Source organism: Trachemys scripta, chromosome 7, assembly GCF_013100865.1.
Source record: "Trachemys scripta elegans isolate TJP31775 chromosome 7, CAS_Tse_1.0, whole genome shotgun sequence".
In the NCBI taxonomy this organism is placed as follows: Eukaryota; Metazoa; Chordata; order Testudines; family Emydidae; genus Trachemys; species Trachemys scripta.
Window position 1 is genome coordinate 102,963,491 of NC_048304.1, and position 24,636 is coordinate 102,988,126.

A 24,636-nucleotide genomic window follows, 5' to 3' on the forward strand; every position below is an offset into this window, starting at 1 on the left:
ACAACTATCCCTATTTGCTCTTACAAGTCATCCCCTGAACATACATACCTTTTGTTTTTTGACAAAACATAAATGTTGTTCCTAAACAAAGTTGATCAGTCCCTTTAAAAACACTTTTATACCAGAATAGTCAAATGTAAACAATTTAAGTACACAAAATATATACTTACATCTATGAAGGAAGCATTGATGTAATCTGTATATTCTTGACCTCTTTTCATTGAAAGAATCACTCTATTAAAGTCATCTAAAAACAAAAAAAAGCCACATTATTAGTTTTCTTTTGCTGATCATAGATTAATTGCTTCCTTGAACTTGCACAGATATAACAACAAAATGCCCTGTCTGAAAGAAAACAAGTGGCATGAGGCTTGGTCCTGTAAGTCAATGGGGCTGTTCCAATGAGTAAGACTATGTGGAATCAGGTCTTACATTTAAATTGAATTCAGTGAACGAATTGAAAAGCACAATGAGTATTCAGTAACATGATTTTTGTTTGCCAAACAGTAATTCCAAGCAAAGTCTGAGAATTATATTTTCACATACAGATATTACAGTTTTCATATACAACATACATGAGTCTTATTGATGTACAGTGTCTAAGAAGTTAAAGCTAAATTATTTCAGTCAGTCCTGAATTATGTATGAATTTCACATATTTTAAACTGAAACTAAAACAGCAAAAAGCACAACTAACTGCAAACAGACATACTAAATATATAAACTATATGTCACTTCATAAGGCCGATCAAGAGGAGGAAAGGGTCCCCCCTCAGAAACGAAGGCCCCAACAAGAGGGGGAGGGGGCATTCCCCCCCTCCCAGCACATAGGGACTAACTGAGGATGGGGTGCTCCCCCTCAGGGCTCCTATGGGCACTATGGAGGATGAAGGGAACCCTTTTCCCCTAAGTGAGTAGCTGGGGCAAACCCTGTGAATTAAGGATTGGGGAGACACACCAAGAATTAATTGAAGTTATGCACGCTGTTGCAATAGAAGCTGTTTCAGCTGCAATGCAAGGGTTAAAGGTTGCTACAGGACAAGCAGAGCTAGACCAGGGAGATGACTGACCTCTAGGACCCAGCAGGTAGAGCATGAGAATGGCAAGACACACAATCACTGCTGGTGAGTGATGAGTCAGAGGGGTGAGTTGGAACTACACCAAGGGGTGCTGAGGGGCAGGAGAATTCAAGGGAGAGAAGGTAATAGGCACGGCTGGAGAACACGGTGCTGCACACAGGGGAGAGCTTTGCAGCGAAGGTGGGGGAGGGGGAGGATGGTGGCTATGGGATCAGTGATTTTAACCACCTATCTGTCAATGCTGCAGTTTGGGGATCTTAGAGGGGAAAGTGATGTGACATGGGGGGAAATGGCCTACCACTCCGGATACAAGCAGGTATAACAGGGTTGGATGGGTTTGTGCTTTACAGTGAAAGGGGTTTAATTTTCTTTTTCTTCTGAATAGGAATTTGTTTCTTTAACGTTTTATATATTTGCACACATCTATAGGGATATCTTAAAATCAATAAATAGTCTGTAACTCTATACACAGTAAATTCCACAGTCTTTTCTAAGAGTTAAATTCACAAATTAGTTTGTTCAAATTTCAGCCCTAGCAGGGGCACCGATTGGTGAGCTCATCACAACACTGTTGTCTTCTTCTGTTAATGGTGTTTACTCATTAAGGAATTATTACAGCAGTGAAACAATTTGCCATATTGATAACTTTAATTACATGTAAAAGATAGCATGTCTTACACGGAATTATCTGGATGACTCTGGCTTTCTTCATATTCGCTGGCAGATTGCCAGTTCTCATGTTTTCTTTCATTATTCGAACATTTGTTAATTTCTACAGTGAACAACAACAAAACAACAGTTAGGATTTGATGTATTGCTGGATTAAACTGAAATACAATTGAGGGTATATGCTTTGTAGTTGGGTGTGAGAATATTGAGTATCCCTCTATTTGTTGACGGACGGTCGCTATGGCCCTAGGTGTACTTTGAGTGAACTAAGAGATAGTCTTGACTTCTTGAAAGTCAGTATATAGTTCAAGACCATTTGGAGAGTGGCAGTGAGGTGGCAAAGTTTGCAGATGATACTAAACTGCTCAAGATAGTTAAGACCGAAGCAGACTATGAAGAACGTCAAAAAGATCTCACAAAACTAAGTGATTGGGCCACAAAATGATAAATGAAATTTAACGTGGATAAATGTAAAGTAATGCACATCGGAAAAAATAACCCCAACTATACATACAATATGATGGGGGCTAATTTAGCTACAACTAATCAAGAAAGAGATCTTGGAGTCATCATGGATAATTCTCTGAAGACGTCCACGCAGTGTGCAGCGGCAGTCAAAAAAGCAAACAGGATGTTAGGAATCATTAAAAAAGGGATAGAGAATAAGACGGAGAATATCTTATTGCCCTTATATAAATCCATGGTATGCCCACATCTTGAATACTGCGTACAGAGGTGGTCTCCTCATCTCAAAAAAAATATTCTGGCTTTAGAAAAGGTTCAGAGAAGGGCAACTAAATGATTAGGGGGTTGGAACGGGTCCCATATGAGGAGAGATTAAAGAGGCTAGGACTTTTCAGCTTGGAAAAGAGGAAGGGGGATATGATAGAGGTATATAAAATCATGAGTGGTGTGGAGGAAGTGAATAAGGAAAAGTTATTTACTTGTTCCCATAATATAAGAACAGGGACCACCAAATGAAATTAATGGGCAGCAGGTTTAAAACAAATAAAAGGAAGTAGTTCTTCACACAGCGCACAGTCAACCTTTGGAACTCCTTGCCTGAGGAGGTTGTGAAGGCTAGGACTGTAACAGGGGTTTAAAAGAGAACTAGATAGCCATTAATGGACTTAACCTCCATGAATTTATTAGCCAGGATGGGTAAGGAATGGTGTCCCTAGCCTCTGTTTGTCAGAGGGTGGAGATGGATGGCAGGAGAGAGATCACTTGATCATTACCTGTTAGGTTCACTTCCTCTGGGGCACCTGACATTGGCCACTGTCAGTAGACAGGTTCCTGGGCTGGATGGACCTTTGGTCTGACCCAGTATGGCCATTCTTATGTTCTTATGAGAGTAGCAGATGTTGGGGTAATTTGCCTGGAATTACACCAAATCTGAAATCTGGTTTACTTTTGCAAGTAAGTGTGATTTCTTATTGTGTAGTAACACTTTCTGTACCTCCTTGGAGCAGAATCTATGTGTTGGAACCATGAAGGAGCCAGGCCTTGAACTAGAGTATCCATAGGTTGGAGTGGAAAGCGCGTCCTTCATTCTGTGAGAGGAGGTATGGAGTGGATTGCAGAGGGATCATTGGACATGTTGCCAAGAGTGACAGGTAAGGGTACTATGTCTGTCTCGCCCAGGTGGGAGCAATCAGTATGACGTTTGCTCTCTCTCTCTCTTTTTATTTTTAAGAGGACTTTTGATAATAGAGGAAATGGGGGAAAGGCATATAGAAGCCCCTTGTGCCACAAAAGAAGGAGGGCATCCCCTGAGGAGTGTTGTTTAGAGCCTGCCCTGGAGCAGTAGCATGGACATTTCTTGTTCAGGTAAGTGGTGAATAAGTCTATAGTCAGTGTCCCCCTCTGTCTGAATATGTCGTATAGTACTGCTGGGTTCATCTCCCCTTCATGGTCATGTGGGAACTCGCAGCTGACACTGTCTGCTGTCGTGTTCTGTGCTCCTGGAAGGCAGGCTGCAGATATTGTAACATTGTTGGAAATGCACCAATTCCACAGCTTTAACGCTTCCACACATGGGGGGCGGGGGCGGCGGCGGTGATCTGGCGGTGGTTGGGCCCATGGTTGGCCATACCATGGTGGTTAAGGAACAGACAAAGGATATGACTGAAGGGGCCGGGTTGGTAATGGACACTAAAAGGATCACGGGAGGAGTGATGGGAGATGATCTTCTCCTGTTCACTATCCGATTCTTTACTAGAGAATGGAAGTATTTGACCAGTGGAGATTCCCATGTTCAAGGTATACTCTGCTCCGGGCCCCCGATACCGAGCAGGGGAGACTCTGGTATTTCAGATACCGCAAGGTTTGAGTATGTGAACTCTTGCGGTACTGTCATACTCGTTAACGACGGCAGTTGTTGCTGGATCGATGGCACTGAAGGGATCAGCAATCCGGGCTATACCGGGCACTCTGAGGCTGGATGGCATGCCATTGACAATGCCGAGGCTAATGCCCACACTGGCAGTGTCTTCCCGGAGGCGGTGCGGTCCCTGTCCTTACCTTTCCCTGTCAGTACTATTGCTTTGGTGCCTGTGCCCATCAGGTCTTTAGGTACATCAATAGTACCTGCCACACTGGATCCTCATGAGCTATGGGTACTGTGTCTGTATGGCTTTGGTGTCATTGGTACTGACGATACAAACGTGCCAGAAATCTTTTTCAGCTAGTCTGGGGCTCACTCTGGGGACTCATGGCTTTCTTTTTTGAAGCCTTACATGAGGGGTCCGCAGTTGTCTCCTCAACTCACAGTCCTGAGATGTCAAGGGCTATGGGGAAGATTCAGGCCGCCAGGGTGACTTCTGGCACAGGTCCAGGGATGGTTGGAGAGCCGCCTCCATGAGGAGGAGTTTTAGTCTCAATTCTTGATCTGGACTATACTTGCTGGCAAATTAAATTGCAGGGGAAATGTGGCTTTCCCCGAGGCAACAGATGCAGCAGGAATGTCTGTCCGCTACTGGGAGGGCCTCTTTGCACAAGAGGCACCTCTCAAAACCTGGTGAACTAGGCATATCCCATGCAATCCCCAGACAAGGAGAAAAGTTTTCTTTTCTTTTTTTTTTGTTTAGGGAAAGAAAAAGAACTAGAGAAACTCTAAGACTAAGAAAAGGACTAACTAGCTATTTGAATTCTAATAGAGTTAATGATCTGATGAATGGACTGCTAACAGCTCTGTCTCTAGCCAGGGGCGTTTGAGAAGGAACTAAGGTGGGGGGGTTGTCCGCACAACGCTTGTTAGTCTTGTGGCAGAACAGGAGGGGGAACTGCATGTGTGCGGGCTGAACGACACTGCTACTAAAGTTCTCCAATCAGCAGAGCAGGGATGCAAGCGCACCTACAGTGGAGCACCCATAGGGACACTACTCGAAGAAGTAGTAAACATTATTCAACACCCTCAGGGAATAGGTCTGCTGACTAAGGTGGTGTTATTTTTAGAGGTCACTTTTCAGAGGAGAATCTCACTTCTCCTCTGAAAAAAGATGAGGGCACCACCAAATTATAATATTCTCACTCTTGAGAGTTCATACATGAAAAGCCTCCCTCATCTTTCTCATTACTGGAATAAAACAGAAACAACTGAGCTGCTTAGTTTTGACAGTTTTCCAAACATGTCATACTTTTCTCTACATATATGTTGTCTTTTTGGCCTGATCCCTAAAATCTTGAGGCAAGCCCTCTTCTTTACTTACTTTAAATTCTTCCTCTACCCCTGTTTTGACAAGATGTGGTGTTGTGGTGTGCGATGCTTGAAGGTGCTTTTCTAAGGAAGACACATCTAGTTCTGTGTCACCGTAGAGGTAGTACTCAAGTAAGGCTTGATAAATGAATGAATACTGCATCTGGAATGAATAAGCGACAAGCACACTAAACATAAAGCAATTAAATACAATTTAACAAAATTTGGCACATGCATTTTGCTATAGTGGTTTCCCATGTTTTAGGCCATTTTACTGATTAACAGAGTCAGACTGTGGCTGTAACAATGGCTTCCTATTAGATCATGCACACTCTGAACTACAGGGGAACATGAATGGGAGGGGTACAGCAGTAGTCCTTCAAAATTTGATTTGGAAACTAGTCATAAAGGACTGTATTGTCACAACCCTTACTTACCGCCTATCCTCACACCCCCTGTTACTCTCCAGCTTGCCCTACTCTCGCTGTGATTCCTGCTATGGATGAATGAGGGGAGGAAGTACTGGGACATTCACCAGTGTTTGAGAAACAAATGTATTGTTTGTTTCAAACATGATAAATGAACAAAAGATCACAACAGATTTATGCTTACTTACATCAGTCTGAACCATCTGTGGGCGCTGATTACGAATTCTTGTAACAAACTCAAAAACATCAACTCTCTGTTCAGCATGCATCATATCTAGTATGGCATCTATCACTATAAATGTGCCTGTTCGACCCACGCCAGCGCTTAAAAAGAAGAGAGACACATAAGTGAGCTATGAAGTCCAGATAGATTGCTGCAGTAACCCACAGCTGGTCCAAATTTTGTTTACATTGGACTGAAATCCACACTGGTGTTACATTTCGTAACAATTCACTTTTGATTTTAATAGTGATATTAGTAGAGCAGGCTGAAAATTTTTGAATTTCAATTTTTTTCAGAAAGCTTTCACAAAAACGTATCCTTTCATTGAGGAGCATCAGAGCTGGTTGAAAAAATTATGATTTTTCAATTTCTTTTAAAAGGAAAAAAGGTACAATTTCCCCCCCAAAATGTTTCCCATTTTTCAACCAGATCTAGAAATTAGATCTAAGATAAAGCATAGCACATGCTAAATCTGATTATTGAATCTTTTTGGTTTACTAATACTGAAGTAACATATTTTATGTCATACATCAGTTGGCAAATGTTAAGCCTTTTTTAAGTGCTAAGGTTTTCAACTATCAGGGGGTAGCCGTGTTAGTCTGTATCTACAAAAACAACAAGGAGTCTGGTGGCACCTTAAAGACTAACAGATTTATTTGGGCATAAGCTTTCGTGAGTAAAAACCTCACTTCTTCGGATGCATAGAGTGAAAGTTACAGATTTGGGCATAAGCTTTCGTGAGTAAAAACCTCACTTCTTCGGATGCATAGAGTGAAAGTTACAGATTTGGGCATAAGCTTTCGTGAGTAAAAACCTCACTTCTTCGGATGCATAGAGTGAAAGTTACAGATGCATCTGTAACTTTCACTCTATGCATCCGAAGAAGTGAGGTTTTTACTCACGAAAGCTTATGCCCAAATAAATCTGTTAGTCTTTAAGGTGCCACCAGACTCCTTAAGGTTTTCAACGTGTCCATGCAAAAATATTATTGTTTTTAACATGTCTTCCAGTAGCCACCAGAGGGAGCAAGATTATTACAAATGATACAATTATAGATGATTTTCAGCTCTTCCTTTCAGAGGAAAAGGGCACGGCATCCTGTGTTAGCCATTAACAACTTTCCTCTAACCTACTGTTTGCTTATTTTGCCCTGTGGCTATTGAAATGTCATAGTATCACCTTCTAAAAATGTAAATGTATTTTCCCCCCAACATACTCACAGATTCAATCTGACTTTCATCAAAGAAAAATTTAGTTTTAAAATAAAGTCAGAAATATAGACACCATGAAATGAATGTTTAGCTCATAAAACACTGATGTGCAATTACGAGGAATCTAAAATATTCTTTGAGAATTTATGAACCATCCATGGCTCTCGAGAGCTAGAAAATATTTTTTGCTATTAATTATAGTATTTTCCACAGAAGTCATGTCACCATATTGCAAACACTCAAAGTTTTCTCAAAGACATACTGAACAGAGAGAACATAATTATTACCATGTATATGGTGTGTGTGCGTATATATGTATATTTTTTTCTGTTGTCTGGTTCCTGAGTATTACAGTATATGGTAAGGGGTTGGAGTTTCTTTGATTTATTGTATTTTTAATTATGCCACATACAGAGTTCACATAAGCTCCCGTTATTATTTTCAAATTGGTTTTATAATATGTTATATAAACGATGTGTGATTATATATTCTTTACACACACCTTTGCACTTGCACACACAGTGTCCTTTTTTGTTTGAATAGAAATTCATGCTGCCTGAAAATCTTAATCCCTTAGGCCTTGGCTACACTTACCCGCTAGTTCGACAGCTGGAAATCGAACTTCTGGGTTCGACTTATCGCGTCTAGTCTGGACGCGATAAGTCGAACCCGGAAGTGCTCGCCGTCGACTGCGGTACTCCAGCTCGCCGAGAGGAGTACCGCGGAGTCGACGGGGGAGCCTGCCTGCCGCGTGTGGACCAAGGTAAGTTCGAACTAATTCGAACTAAGGTACTTCGAACTTCAGCTACGTTATTCACGTAGCTGAAGTTGCGTACCTTAGTTCGAATTAGGGGGGTAGTGTAGACCTGGCCTTAGCATGGTCTGATGTAAGTGAAGTAGAATGATTCACTTAGTACTAATCGCAACAAATTCCATTTGTGGGAATGCTGAAATGACAAACTAAAACCAGCTGAGCTCCTCATTGATACTGACGTGTCACAAAACACATTATCCTTATAACAGAGAGACCAGTGCCCATAACCACCTTATGTCTGAAAGATTCCTCCACAAACAACATTTAATTTTCTGATTGGTGTGGCCCTCTTCTTACTTGCCTTTTCATCACTTACCTTAGTTTGAAGGCTCTGATAGCTGCATCACATTAATCCTCTCTCCCTCATTGGTCCTTTCTCTTTCCCCTCCTACTCCTCTCCCACCCATCTCCTATCACCTTTACAGGGGTGAAAGTAAGGCGGTACGGGCCGGTACGGCGTACTGGTAAAAAGTGGCCGCCGGTACCGGCCCATACAGCTGACTTTAAAACGCTGCCACGGCAAAGGACCCTGCTTAAAGCGTTGCCGTGGCAGTGGTTTAGTCTTGTTGCCCCTCTCCCCCGGGGGCCACCAATGCGGGGGGGGGGGGTGAGGGGGGGGAAGAAGGAGAGGAGCAGCTGCCCTGGGCCTCCGGCCGCCAGTAAGAGTTCAATTTTACTTTCACTCTTGCACCACTACCACCAAGTGGTTATCTACTGACAGAATGGCTTCCATATTTATGACTAAGTTTAACTTCCCTATCTCTGACTTCCTTCTATTAATATTTCAGCTCCACCTTTGGGCTCCCTTCACTTCTCACTGTCTCCTACTTCCTTGACTCAGAATTTACCAGACATTTTCTTGTTCTGACCTGACTTGTCTTAGAATTCCCCCTCTCTGAATATGGCTTGTTCATTTTCAGTTCTCAGTTTGCCTTTCCTCCATCCTGTCCATCAATCTTTGCTCTCAGCCCTCTGATTCCCTTGCTCCCTGATCTCTCTCCCCTCCGCAGACTCCATGAGCTCTATTTTCAGTGCTACCTTCTTTCTCTAATATTATGAACTCCTTCACTGCCCTCTCTGCCCCAAGAATACTCCACTCTCTTTTCTCAGCTCTGCCATCTGTCTCTTTCAACGTCTCCTCTCTGACTGACCTGACTGTCAAACCCCTGCTGATTCTTGGACTCTTTCTGAAATCTTTTTCTCAGCCCTTCCTCCTTAACTTCCCTCCCTGATCAGGAGAGTGGCATCTTAAAAAAATGAATGATATAATTTGTCAGAAACATTCCCTTTTTCCTCCCTTCTCCTTGTTCTGCCAGCTTCTCCTTCATTTCCTCCAAATGCTGATTTAGCTTAAAACTTTTTGAATATCATGTTTGTTCTGGTCGAGCAGTCTGTGTTTAGCACCGAGAAATACAGTGTTACTCATTATGGATGAGTTTCCCTTTCCTTTTTCCAACAATTCAATGGCATCATATCCTGGACTGCAAAGGAAATTAGATGCCATGATTTTCAGTCTACATTTTTCAAGCAGTATGAAAGTACCAAATTAGTCCAAAACACTGTGACTCACAATAGTGCTATTGCGGTGACTTTGGATTTGGACCATTATATTTAGATATCTGCTTTTTTTTTTTTTTTTTTTTTTTAATTACTCTCAGTGCCTTGTGTGCATTTTGGTGTCAATTAGATTAAGAATAGAATTTCCTGCTGGTGAAGAATAAAGCATGTCCCTAGTATTACTCTGTATAGAACATCTGGGCAAAGGAATATAAAAAATATGGATATCTCAAAGGGGAAAATCATGCAAGATAACTAAAATCTTCTTTTTCCTTCTAAATCTTAAAAAAAAACCACCTTTTGTAATGTACATTCACTCAAGAGAACAGGAATTCTTACCGAGCTACTAAGACAGGCGTTTGACTGACGAACAATGAACAAAAGGATGGCAGATGCCTGATAAAGGAATACACGCTGCCCCACATTGAAGAGTATGTTTTAAAGCCTCTTGAGAATGTTTATAAATATCAAACATGAGCAACTGAAAACAAATCAACAGACCGAAAATAAAAAAGTGATTTCCTTAAAAACAAAAACAAAACAAAAAACCCACAAAGCCACTTATTTTATTCTAATCTTAATTAGATATATTGTTCCTTAGAAGAGACTATTTCTTGCTTGATGTCTAAAATACAGCAGTTCTGAATGTAAATGTAAAAGTTGTAACATTTGTTTTGAACTTCTACAAAAACCTGATCTATTTTTGTTCATTTTTATAACACATTTTTCAATGGTTTATCATTAACCCCTTACTGGCAAGAGGCTCAAGTGTCTGTACATGAATTGGAACACACTCTGTATTAGTATGTAGTAATGGGACATCTAGACTGCTGACATCATAGTGTTAAACAAATTATCTCAAGTAGAAGTCTACATGTCAGCATATCTAGCACAGAGTGGGCAAACTATAAGAGCAAACAACAATTCTACTGTGAGAAAACTGGGGGATGTATTCTCTGAGGAGCATTCAATGGCAGAATGAACCCATTTGTTACAAATCTGTTTTTCTGACAGGGAATATGTTGATGTCATAGATTGCCTATCACTCTGGGAACAACAAACTGAAGTTTCAATATTAAAATGAGAGAAAAGGCAGAATTTTTGAATTCATTCCTCTCCCTGGCTATGATGGAGCCTAAAATACCTTTGCAAGTTCTGACTTTTATGCAAACTATGGCATTTTCAATGAAGAGACAGAAATGTAGTTTTGACATACACAAAGCACTTTAGAAACCGTTAAAGCTCAAGAAGACAGAATGGTTTAGAGTGCGTACATACCTACAATGAACCACAATTGGTCCAGCATGTGAAGGATTCAATGTTTTGACTTTTTTCAGAAACTTCAGCATCCCAATGGGTGTGAAAGGCACACCAAAATCAGGCCAGCTGGTAAAATGGAGCTGTGTTACAAGCCTTGGAACTTTACAGCCATCATGAAGCTGCTAGAAACACACAAACAGACTGTGAGTGTGACATTTTATGTCCTGTATTAAGACTTGCAAACAGATTAGTTACCATAGTCTGACTAAGCCATATCCTTGCCATTTAAATTTGAGTAGCACTAGGGTACAGTTCATGAGAAATGAGATTCACAATTTCTATTAACCATGGGCCAAATCCTGAAGTCCTCCTTCACTTCTTACTCCATCCTTATTCAGACAAAAAACTCTCACTGGAGTTAGTCTGAGTAAGAACTTCAGGATTTATACCATTGAGAGATGCAAGATGCCAAATTATCTATGAACTGCTTCATAACAACACAAATAAGGATGGGGACATACATCTGATACTGGTACATCATCGGACTCAGGATACTGTACCACATGAAGCTGAGACTGCTCTAATAAAATATAAACTTACAGGATTCATTGTATCTTTTCTCCTTTTATTTTTAATTTACATTTTCAGTGCTAACTATTAAAGGTACAGCCTTGACAGCCTCGGAGACCCACGTACTCTGTTTAAGCACAGAACAGGAGCAGCACAGGCAATGGCAATGAAAACTCCACCAATGTTTTCCAACCATAATCTGGAGGAACCTCCTCTTGGGCTAAGACAGTAAATTCAGTCTCCATGCTCTATCAGTCCTTGACCTCTTTCTCAGACGCCCAAGAAGGCTGCTAACTAGCGCCAATTAATACATGAAGACTTTTCCACTTTGAACTGGACAAAGACCACCAGTTTGTTTCATAAAGGCCACTCAGTCTCCATCAACTGGTGACCAAATGTTATCATAGTAAAATTGGAGATATGAATCTACACGTGAAAGACACCAAATACTACAAGCCATCTAGACTTCCAGCTATTTCCAATCCAGAAGAATTTTATAACTTTTTTTTTTTTTTGCTATATTTTTCATACAGCTTCCTGGCCAAGAGTTCTTTTAAATAAGAGTCTTAGCAGCCTTTTTCATATGGCCCTTGTTATACTTAGACATGCCTGAATGGTCTTCAGATTAGATTACTCCAGTGTACTTTATACAGGGACTTCTCAAAAGCTACAACTAGCGGTGAATGCAGCTGCCCATCTGATTAGCCGCGTAAGCTGCCAGGAACATATTACATTATCAGTTTTCTGAAAGCTTTACTGACTCCCTATGCATTTCCAAGTGACTCTGCTCTATTCAGCTGTCTGTAGTTTGGGTCCTGGCTACTACTAGTAGTAGTAATAAATAAATCTATAGTAGAACCCAAAGGCCCTAATTGAAATTAGGGCCCAAAGTGCTGGGTTCTGTACAAACATGCAAGAGAGACAATCCCTGTTCAGAAGGGTTTAGACCACCTGAGAAATTGCCCCTCTCCCCATGTGGCAACTCACCAACTGCCATTAGCTGGGGAAATTCTGCTCACAGTCTTTAGAGTTGAATATCTGGCAGCCGCTGGTAGGGTACCCAGATACCTCACTTGCCCTCAAGAACCTTAACTGTTAGTCTTCAAGGCAAAGTTAAGACCAAACCACTTCTTTACTCAGGTTTTTAGGGTGATTATTGACTTGGTAAATGATGTACTGGTGGATGAGAGTCTCCCACAGCTGATATTGTTCAGCAAGTTATGTATATTATTGTGACCGAGTGTGTGTGTCTCCTTCCTGTTTGACCCAGGAAGGTGATTAAATCCCTTCAGTGGGCAGAAAGGAGGAAGCTAGTTCTGAAAAACTGTGTGAGCAGTCAGATCTGGGGAGAAGAGCTGGCAGTTGTTGCCCAGTAAACATCCAGGATGTGGAACTGACGACTTCGGACAAGATGGAAGGAAGCTGCCCTTTGTTTTGTTTTATTTGGATTTGTGGACAAGCTGCCACAGGACTTATTTTCCTCTGCCTGAGACTAGAATTTTTTTCTCCTTTTTTGAGACCTAATTTCAAGGGATTGTAACCTTCCTGCAGGGACGGCTGGTGGTCTGTTGCAGTTGCTTTTAATACTGTTTGATGGCCAGAGATGATGTGAAAGTGCTTTATAAATACATAAATAGTCCACTCAGTTCATTTTCGTTTTGCTGGAAAGCAAAAAGTCCCAATGAGAATGAGGACTGGAATGTAACAGGTAGAAGAGGAGAAGAATAAAACAATACTTAACATGGTAATTTAAAAAGATGCAACCTTGCTGCAGTTCTAAGGCCTAGTCTAAATATTAATGTTGCACTGATTAAATTAAACTGGGTTTTTCACCAGTTTAACTAAATCAGTTTTTAAAAACTGATCTTAAGTTAGACAGGTGAAAATTCTTGTGTAGACAAGGCCTTAATCCCTCTGAAAGCATGCTAAGGAAGCCACTAGTGCATTTAATTTATATAGTGAAGGTTATTCTTGGCAAGAGAAAAGATTACACAATTAGAATCTTTAAAAAAATAAACTTAGTAAAACAGCAGAAGGAGGTGTGGGCATTACAGGTCAGATTTTCTGGCCTGCTCAGGCAGTGCAAAAGGAGGGAAGACTGACCATAACTCTGCAATTGAGGGTGTCTCATAGCATAAATGGAGAAGTCAATTTATATGTTTCCCCTCACTGCACTCCCTAGTGCACAGGGCATGTCAAGAGAGGGAAGGAGGGGTAGCCAGAATACAATGTACTCCAGCTATCCCCAGATGATGTACAGTCCCCAACCAGTGCTGGGGCCAGGATATGGCAAAGAATCAGGGAGCTCTCCTCTTTGCCTGTGTTTGGCCCTTCATGTGGGCTGTAATAAGACCTCTTCCACCGCTAGATAATTTTAATATCTTTTACATTTTTAATTATTTAAAAACTTTCCCTAACTTCAAAAATATTTTTGTACAAAGGAGGGTAAACACACTCCCAAGTTCCTCCAAAATAACACATAATCAATATGGGGGGGGGGGCATAATCAGTGGAAAATACCTTCCAAGAGTTGTTACCTACTCACAGGATCCAATTTGACTGATCCCTCTTTAAACTTAAGTCCCATACAGCCCAAATGCAGGCAAAGAGGAGAGAGGGTTACAGCTCCCACATTCTCCTACACAGCCATCAGTATTTGCATAATGAATTCTCTTTTACTCCAACAAGTCAAGTAGAAACGGATTCCATGAATTTACTGCTCTCTTAGTCTACATATATGTTTCAACTCAATTTTAGTTAAAAACTAAATTTCCAGTTAAATTCATTTTAAACAAAAGCCTGAATTTCTGTTATACTTTGCTTTAAAAAACAAAATAAAACAAATCTTAAGGAGTAGCAAGAGTGCTATTACTTACTGACTGTATGCAAAACTTGCGAATGGTGTAGTCCACAAGAACGATACTATCTTCCACAGAAACTCTGATATTTCCATAAGTCCAGCATCCTTGATCTGGCCAGTATTGATAACATTTATCCTATGCAAACATGCAGTACATACATTTAGTACTTTTAAATATTGTGTGCCTACTTCCATTACTGATAACATACAGCTGTAAAATTATTTTAAAGTAATAAAATTAAACCTCTATGAATATTTAGAGTAGGGCTGTTGATTAATCGCAGTTAACTCATGCGATTAACTTTATTATAATTACTATAATTAATCACGATTAATAGCAGTTTTAATTGCACTGTTAAACAATAGAATGCCAATTGAAATTATTAAATATTTTGGATGTTTTTCTACATTTGATACAAAATGATAAAAGAAATAGTATTTTTCAGTTCACCTATATAAGTACTGTAGTGCAATCTCTTTTTCGTGAAAATGCAACTTACAACTGTAGATTTTTTTGTTACATAACTGTACTCAAAAACAATGTCAAACTTTAGAGCTTACAAGTCCACTCAGTCCTACTTCTTGTTCAGCCAATCGCTCAGAGAAACAAGTTTGTTTACATGCGCAGAAGACAATGCTGTCCGCTTCTTGTTTACGTCATCTGAAAGTGAGAACAGGCGTTTGCGGCACTGTTGTAACTGACGTTGCAAGATATATGTGCCAGATGCGGTAAAGATTCATATGTCCCTTCATGCTTCAACCACCATTCCAGGAGACGTGCATCCATGCTGATGATGGATTCTGCTCAATAACAATCCAAAGCAGTGCAGACCGACATGTTCATTTTCATCATCTGAGTCAGATACCACTAGCAGAAGCCAATGGTGGTTGAAGCATGAAGGGACATATGAATTTTCTTGATTTTCTTTTTTGGTCATTCAGTTTCTGTAATTTCTGCATCAGAGTGTTGTTCTTTTAAGACTTCTGAAAGCATGCTCCACACCTCGTCACTCTCAGATTTTGGAAGGCACTTCAGATTCTTAAACCTTGGGTTGAGTGCTGTGGTTATCTTTAGAAATTTCACATTGGTACCTTCTTTGCATTTTGTCAAATCTGCAGTGAAAGTGTTCTTAAAACGAACAACATGCTGGGTCACTGTCTGAGACTGATAGAACATGAAATATATGGCAGAATGTGGGCAAAACACAATGCAGGAGACATACAATTCTCCCCCAAGGAGTTCAGGCACAAATTTAATTAACACATTATTTTTTTAATGAGTGTCATCAGCATGGAAACATGTCCTCCGGAATGGTGGCCAAAGCATGAAGGGGCATATGAATGTTTAGCATATCTGGCATGTAAATACCTTGCAACGCTGGCTATAACAGTGCCATGCGAACGCCTGTTCTCACTTTCAAGTGACATTGTAAACAAGAAGTGGGCAGCATTGTCTCCTGCACATGTAAACAAACTTGTTTGTCTGTGTGATTGGCTGAACAAGAAGTAGGACTGAGTGGACTTGTAGGCGCTAAAGTTTGACATTGTTTTATTTTTGAATGCAATTTGCGTGTGTGCATAATTCTACATTTGTAAGTTCAACTTTCATGATAAAAAGATTGCACTACAGTACTTGTATAAAGTGAACTGAAAAATACTACTTCTTTTATTTGTACAGTGCATTTATAATAAAAAATAAATTTAAATATTTACACTTTGTATTCTGTGTTGAAATTGAAATTAATATATTTGAAAATGTGGAAAACATCCAAAAATGATTAAATAATTGTTTAAATAAATTCTATTACTGTTTAACAGCATGATTAATTGTGCGATTAATCGTGATTAATTTTTTTAATCCTTTGACAGCCCTAATTTAGAGGATGTTTGTTTTTTAATTTAAAACAGGACATGATTTTAAGGCTTTGTGCTAATGCTCTCAATGTTAGTTATCTGCATTATTACAACAGGAAATACATGGTTTGGATGGAGTCTTCAGATGCTCCTTTGGCAGCCAGATCGTGACGAAGGCGGCTTTTGGTTTTTTTGTTTGTTTGTTTTGTTTTAATGACTGTTCCATCTTTTTTATTTGTTTATTTTTCTGATAGCATGCACTTGTCTGACAGCTTTAACCCCCAACTCCAGATATAGGGCTGGTTAACAGGTGGGAAACGTCAGGTAACCTTGGGTGAGAGTCATCAGTTGCATGGGGATTCTAGAAGTAGGATAAAAGATAGCAATATGTCTCCTTCTGTGGAATAAGCATTTTACCAACCATTATGGCCTGATGGGTATTTGCCTGAAAGGAGTCTCCAATCTGTTCAAATGAGATTTGGTGACATTTGTGGGCACTAGCATCAGTATGTCAGGCCTTGGTATGAGTATGCTGTTTGACCATGCAGGAAGGCTGGTAATGTTAAGATTACAGGAAAGGGAGAGGGCCTTGTGTAGGCAAACAGGGAGTACCTCCTTCATAGCTGTTAGGAGCAATCAGACTTAAATAGCTTTTCCTAATTCTGATAAAAATATATAACTGAAAAGAGCTGCTGTGTAAATTAACTAACATCACTAAGGCACATTAACTATCTCAATGCTTATGATGTGTACCCTCACCCTCCAGAATAATTATCCTTTGATTTTAAGGAGGAATTGTTGGGAGTTATTTTGGAGTTTTTCGACACTACTTTTTACCTGGCAGGAGAGGTCACTCTTCAGCAGAACACAGTACATTGTTCTCAGTAACTTGGCATATTGCTTTCACTGCACCCCCAGTTCGCATTGCCTGAGGAATCCAAGTTCCAAACTTGCACTTTTGAGTGTTTGGAATGTTTAACTAACTAGCCCATGAGGATAAATAGGCATTTAAAAGAAAATTGCCCAAGAGCAAAATTTGTGATGGTGCATTGGTAGGTTTTTTTTGTTTTTTTTATCAGGCTTCTTATCATTTTTTTATCACTTCTGGTGAGTTAAAGAAGTTAATTATGTAATAATCTTGAGCTCTGAAGTGTTAGCCTGCATAATTTCAGTAAATTTTACTGTTCAACTTATATACAAGGAAGGATACATATGAAATAGGAACAGAGGGGAGGGGAGGAACAATACAGAATGAGGGCACGGATGTGAGAACAGCAAACCACAAACAGAGTTGTAATGCAGCCTTTCACAATAAAATAGGTTGTTTTCAGATTAGCCATATCCAATTGTAGTGATCACACTATGAATGTAATCATTCTTTTAGCTGAAAACTTTTAAAAGAGAGTAGTATCGATTCAACATTCATTCCTACTCTCAATCCAATTTATAAGGCCAGTTTCACATACATTGCAGCAGAAGCAAAAAAGGCCCTCCTCATTTCAATTTGCTTTTGGCTTAAAGTCTGACAGTGAGGCAGTATAGCACATGATAAAAGATTCGTTATGAGGAAATTAGTCACCAGGGAATATTTAGAAGCTTGAAATTTTGTAAGTTACAACTACATTTTTAGCAGAGACTTAAAACCTCAGAAAGGACTGGAAAAGGAAGTGGTGACAGCCATTAACAGTCAGATGCTAAGCAGCACATTGCAGCCAGAGGCTACTTAATGTGGGGATTATTTCAGGCTGATCAAAACGGAAATAAAAGTTACTTACCTCTTTTCTTTCTTTCAAGTTTGTTAACATAACAATAATTGCAGATTTCTGCTCCCATATCATCCTCCAGAAATCATTAACTGTTTCTTGTTTAGGTCCTGCACATAGAATACAGTTCTATACTCAAGAGACATAAAGAAAACAAGCAATATCACAGTACACAAGAACATTTTTCTTTTCCACTCATGAGTTACCACCTCATATCTCATGAAAATATACTGCTTGTAAATGCCACAGTTTTACAAATGCACTATATGTAGATTGAAAAGCTCACTTCTTTGAAGCACAGTTATATGAACTCTATCAATTTACAGAAAACATCTACTATGCTATACAATCACTGTAATCAGAAAGTACTTCTTGAAACAATGGGGATTTTTGTATTTACACACGGACTGCTTGCAAGACCCAGCATAATAGCTCCAACTGGCATGACTGGAAGTTCGACCAGTTGTAATACTATCATTATCAAATAGGCCTGCACCAGTAGAGGCAGAAACTGAGTTGGGTGTATCTAGCTTCCGGATTGAGTGGGTGGGGTGAGTGGACTCAGAATATTTCCAGAAGTAGGCTGGCATTTCAAACACAGTCCATGCGCCAGGCAGGTTGGTCCACAGCTCTTGGAGACGTAAATGCTGCTGCTTGGGGAGCAGGCTTGTCCCACCTTTCTAAGAGCAGCAGCCATTCCCCCTCCCTCTAGATACACTATGCGCTGTAGGTCAGGCAATGGGCTCAGTTTAGCGTGTCTAACAACTCTCACTTCGATGACCATGATGTAGCAGACCAACTTAGTTATGCTTAGGAAGGAATTTTTGATCTTGTAACATATTAACCTTGATGTGGGCTCTGAGTTTTTTTTAGTGTGTGTGTGTGGGGGGGGGGGGGGGGGGGGGGGGGGAAGGAGGGGAGGGATGAGGGGGAGGGTTGCATTCTGGTGCGTGTAAGTACAAAAATGGAGACAGGAAAATACATTACCTTGAGCAGCTATAAATTTATTCTTTTCTTTGTAACCCTACAGAAATAAAATGTATGGCTAGTTAAAGAATGAAACGCCAAGATGTGCTTTAAGACAAATGTCTATTTGACATTTAGTTTGCAATTAAAATTGGCAATCTGAATGAAAGTGAAAAACTATTAGCTTACATCTATGTATGAAGCGTTAATATAGTCTGAAGATTGAACTCCATCTATTTGGGTCAAAATGACTCTGGAATCATCATCTGAGAAGAAAGAAATGGTTATTAGAGTCTGTATGGTAGATAGAGTTATAGTATTTACATCAATCAGAATTTTTCCTCAAAATACAAAGCTCTTTAACATGCCAGTGATAGATCTGCACTTTTATGAACCATAGTATTTGCATTATTATTCCGCCATCATTAAATATCATAAAAGGCTGACTAATACAGTGTATATAACAGTTATGTCATATGGGCCAAATTATGTTGACCTTGCTGATGTAAAACTTAGGTCCCTTACACTCTTGTTTCACCAGAGCCCGCAAACAGTGACCTTGAAGACATGCTGCAAGGCTCATCTGTTTCAAAGGGATTTTTAGGTGAATAGACAGGGATTAATTTGTTTAAGGTAGTTGTGAAGAGGTCTCTTTGAATTGTATTGTAATTGTACAGTGCACAGAGCTTTTGGATAGCAGGTTAACAAGCCTTCATTATAAAAACCCTGCTGCATCTCCATATTTATACTGGGTTACTGAGAATGCAATACTTTTTGCATAGTGTGCACACATTTGTAATAGATAAGGTTTGTTAGATACGTCAAGCTTGGCCCATATGCTCAAAGCTCTTTTCTTTGTTATTGCACAAATCTGAACTGAGTTTCAAATGAACCATCTTACATTTTTGGGTGAATCTAAGGATTCATATCAAACCCTCTGAAATTAAAGACAAATTTAATGGACGGCAATTATTACCCAAAGAAGCTTACTTTGCAGATGTGCATTTAGTAGCATATAAATAGCATTTAAAGGTAAATTAATCAGCTTTACTCAGGTATACTCAGTGAATGCAGACAACATTACAGGCACGATTGATGTAAGAGGCATCCAGACATTTGACTGATATTTAGAAAATAAATTGTAAAGTCTTACAAGGAAGGATGTTGGGATATCTGTTTTTTTCTCTGTTTTCTTCTTTATTTGCCATTTCAAATGTTCCTTGCATGTATCGGGCTGGTAATGACTATAACAAAAACATATAAAGTCAAGGAAATGCAAAAACATCCTGTATTAAATGTTCGCTGCACAGGACTTAAGAAAAGATGCGATAACACACAATGGCCTACATCTAAGATAAGTAATTTCTCAGTACACTGTAATTCTTGAAAAAAAGCTATTTTTCCTCATCTCTCTAAAATAGCTCATAACCTTTCGATAACTCAGAACTCCAACACTACTTTTTAAATTCTAGCTTTGAAGAACACTGTGACTTTTGCTATTTAAGAGAGCAAATAAATTATTGGAACTTAGGCTGCCATTGCAAAACACCATATGACATGACATGCTGTGCCCAGTTAGAAAGATGTGGGTATACAATATCACAGGGCTCTGACCTAGAAATTTGGTTGTATGGATCAAATTTGATCTTAATACATGAATACATTTGAATATTAGCAAAGAAGGTTCAAAAATGTTAAGAAAACTGAATATCAAACATCCCCTCCATTCAGTTCAGGGCCTGAGCGAGGGGGATCCAAAGGTGACTTTGTATCACCTTTATGCCCTGAGCCTAGGGATGGCCTTGGGGGCTGCTGGCCCATTAGGATGACTGAAATGGTACCCAAAGTTTAACCAACCTGGTAGTAATCAGCTAAACCTGGGATTGTGAATAAACTCTTAGTCACATACTAAGTACCTGAAAATACATGCTTTTGTCAGGACAATCAAAATGAGATTAATTAACAGGAAATGAACAGGAAAATATTATTATGTGAAGAAAAAAGGATAGGGAGAAGAGGAAGGAGACAGCAATAACTCCCTGACCAGAGAGAATGAGATGGAACCTGCTGGATTGCCTCCAAAACTGTGGAGGGGCATGTGAAAACACTCCCACCCCGCGTGAACACCTGTGGGGCTCAGGGGTGGAGAAACTGATATTTGGATGTGGAATTTTCATTCCAAATTTTTGTTTATTTGAGAGACTTTTCTGCTAGTCTGGACAGAGTCAAGTGGGAGTAATTTAAAGGGCCAGCTGGGAGAAGCTGATTCAGGGTCACTGCCTGCTACAGGGCCCCTTTATGCTACCAGAATAATATAAAATGGACTGTAAATGAGAATCAGGTTCAAGATCTTTGTCTATGTCACAATCCTGAAACAATTTTTATACCCTCTCACCATATTCGTAGTAGTTCTACATTTCAGAACCACAGTCACTATTTGTGCTTTTTCCCACCCTTCTTTCAAGCTCCCCCCCACCCCCCCGCCGGAACTTAACCAAACGGAACATAGCTATATTATGTGAATCACTTAAGAGAAAGATGACAGAGTATCTATTTCAAGAAACACTCAATGCAGCAATCCCTGTCTGATTCTGGCAACGCATTATGTGGAATTCCCCCTTAAAAACGCCCATGAAGCAGAGTTCTCGGGACTGAACAATGAATTAATATAACATGAATATAAATTGCCTTTTGTGTTAATTTTCATCATGGAATAGTAGCATGTTTTTGTGTTTGGTTTCTGTACACTACTAACAAACTTATGAACATTTTATTAAAAAGGTCAAGAAAAAGTTAACTAGAACATTTTAAACATAAGTAAAAGTAATTTATTTTGTTTTTGCATATAATCTTATTCCCTTGTTTCCATCTATGAATAAAGTCCACAAATTTTGAAGTCCCTAATTCACTGTTATGAAAATCATTCAAAAAGAACTTAAAATGTACAACAATAAAAAAGGACTTGCATTAATAAACACCAGAAAATCTAACTTAATTACCAGTAAATATTTTCAATAAAGCACAAGATACCTACTTCCTCTTTAAACAGTGTTTTTCAACTTGAAAAGTGAGTCAAAATATTCTTGGACATCCTGTGCCCCAATGCTGTATTTTCACTACAAGAGCACATAAAAACAGTGCAATGGGCTGGATTGCCTCTTCCCATAGTAACCCCTTCTCTCCTCCCCCAGCCACATGGAAAATAGCAAAAGGAGAGAAAACCTCTGCAATGACTTCTTACAGAGTTCTTCTCTTATGAGACAAGATTTGGTCCTTCAGAACAAGGATCCCCCAGGATCAAAGGATGACAAGACCATGCATGGGTATGTCTTCACTCAAATTATCTACACTCAAGTGACTCCTCTCAAGTTAGCCTAACTCAAGTGGGAGCAGCCATACTGAGAAACCACTTTTAAGTTGCTGTGTCCATACTGTATTGAATTGGCTCTTGTGTGGCACTAAGACTTCTGGAGAACATATCCCATGGTTCTTAGTGCTGCAGTAAGCTAAGCTGCTGTATGAATTCTTTCCCAATAAATTATGGGAGAACTTGTCTGTCCTTTTTGCGCAAACAGGGGGAACTTGGGAAGGCACTGGAGAACTAGTGGCAATTGAATAGCACTAGCCTGCATCCACATGAGAGAGTATTAGTTGTTGTTGAGTTATGCTCACTCAAGCTTTAGCCTGTATCCCCGCTAGAGTCAAATCAAGTTAAAAGCACCACCACACACGAGTGAAGGGTTTGTATGTGTGGACAGGACTCAAATTAGGAGCAACACTCGAGTTATAACTTAAGTTAACATTGCATTTAAGACAAACCCTATGATGAGACCAAGTGCTTTGTGTCTGCTCATTACTCTCCATTGGAACCATACTTCCAGAGTTTCCTGTGACCACAGCTGCCTTGTTATGTTGCCTAAAGGGGGGTTTTGAACTGTGAAGGAGCATTCATCTTTTCTACCTATCTCCACAAGAGGACAAGGTGCATCTGTCCCTATTCAACATGCATGCCCCATCCTATCCTGCCTAGTCCCCACACCCTTCTCCAATTCAGATCCTGAGGACTTAGAGGAACCCTGGGGAAGGCAGTTCTGCCATGAAGACAGCTGAGTCCCCTCTCCCCATGCACTCACTCTCATATGAGATCCATGTGCACATCTGGAGGCCTTGATCTCGCCCAACATGTTTACATTGTTTAAAAAGTCATTCTTCTCTCTGAGTTTGAATGGCACCTGAACCAAACCACAGTGAAATGTTTTATAACTTTCTGAAAAGAATGCTTATACACTATAATGTTCAACATCTCCACTTTAATTATAACTGTATTTTTTGTGAGGCCTGATCCTGCTAACACTTATGCATATGGCAAATCACATTGAGTGTGCTTAGAAAAATAAAATGGGATACACATGCCAAACATATCTGCTCAGTCACTGCCCTCATGTCCTTCCCTCGTGCTCCATTTGTATTTTTGTCTGACTATCATGTATTCACATGAGGAATCCCATTGGCTCCAACGGGACTACTGACATGCTTCAGGTTAATCATGTGCTTTGCAGGATCAGGGCCTTAAATCGTAAATTCTCTGAGGCAGTAACCTGGTCCTTATACATGTCTGCAAAGCACCAAGCACACTTTCTGCTATGTAAATAAATAATGATAAGTATAAATAAGGCACATTTGGGGAGGGGATGCAAAAAACCAAGCAAACTAGATAGCATATTTGTATTTAATTATTTGCTGTGAAGAAAGGCAACAGATGAATGCTGTTTTTTCCACATACAATAAGAAAAATGAAATACCTACAGGGCAGAATTCCGTTACTCACTTTCAAGATCCTACTTTCATTTCATTTATCTAGATTTACACTTAACATTAAAAAAGGCCTATCAAAGGCTCCAGGTGCCGTTGCCGTATACATGAAACATTTTTGGAGGCTCAGAGTCCTTGATTGGTACTCTCAGCGGCCTTCCAGCCATTGCAGCTCTTAAGGCCTCCAGAATTGACTATGATCTTTAACTTTGATTAAACATACTGTTTTCTTTGTTTAAACAAAGGTCACTGAGACTGAAGGCAGCAGGAGAACCTACTGGGAGCTATAATCAACTCAAGTCCTGGCCAGATCACTAGTACAATCATAGAATATCAGGGTTGGAAGGGACCTCAGGAGGTCATCTAGCCCAACCCCCCTGCTCAAAGCAGGACCAATCCCCAACTAAATCAATACTGTGGGACTTCCCAATGCTCCACCAGGAAGATGGGTGGTGTGTATGTGTGAGCAACTCTCTCCCTACAAAGAGGCTTTTGTTCTTTCTTCAAGCATAGGTGCTGGAATTAGGGGTGCTGGGGGTACTGCTGCACCTCCTGGATTGAAGTGGTTTCCATTATATACAGGATTTACAGTTTGGCTCAGTGGCTCTCAGCACCCCCATTATAAAAATTGTTCCAACACCTCTGACTTCAAGCTCAGCAACTATCTAGTTTCCCCAGTCGTCTTCTTAACATATGCACAACGTGTCTCAGATGGCATGTGACCACGATTCAGCATCAAATTTGATCCACTGGTTGTATCATAAGCTTCCCTGGCCTGGACCAGGTACTGAGGAGGAGTGTGATGTGAATGCTGATCCACACCCAGTGAGTGGCTTTATTTTGGTCTCATGATTTTGCTCTTTCACCTATGAC

At 40.0% G+C, this 24,636-nt stretch overlaps 1 protein-coding gene across 5 annotated transcripts in view; it reads right to left on the reverse strand.

The window, feature by feature from the left end:
* PTPRE (protein tyrosine phosphatase receptor type E) overlaps positions 1-24,636 on the reverse strand; it is a 199,021-nt gene that overhangs the window by 36,145 nt on the left and 138,240 nt on the right. For 3 of the 5 annotated variants that reach the window (XM_034776553.1, XM_034776552.1, XM_034776555.1), the window contains 10 exons: positions 20,105-20,195; positions 19,141-19,217; positions 18,973-19,009; positions 17,998-18,095; positions 14,385-14,504; positions 10,957-11,120; positions 6,062-6,197; positions 5,459-5,608; positions 1,758-1,851; positions 171-247 (listed from right to left, as the gene is read on the reverse strand). In XM_034776553.1, coding sequence (XP_034632444.1) covers positions 171-247; positions 1,758-1,851; positions 5,459-5,608; positions 6,062-6,197; positions 10,957-11,120; positions 14,385-14,504; positions 17,998-18,095; positions 18,973-19,009; positions 19,141-19,217; positions 20,105-20,195 — 1,044 coding nt within the window. Of the gene's footprint in view, positions 1-170; positions 248-1,757; positions 1,852-5,458; positions 5,609-6,061; positions 6,198-10,956; positions 11,121-14,384; positions 14,505-17,997; positions 18,115-18,972; positions 19,010-19,140; positions 19,218-20,104; positions 20,196-24,636 lie in introns of those variants that run through there. The other 2 variants (XM_034776554.1, XM_034776556.1) reach the window with 2 other exon arrangements.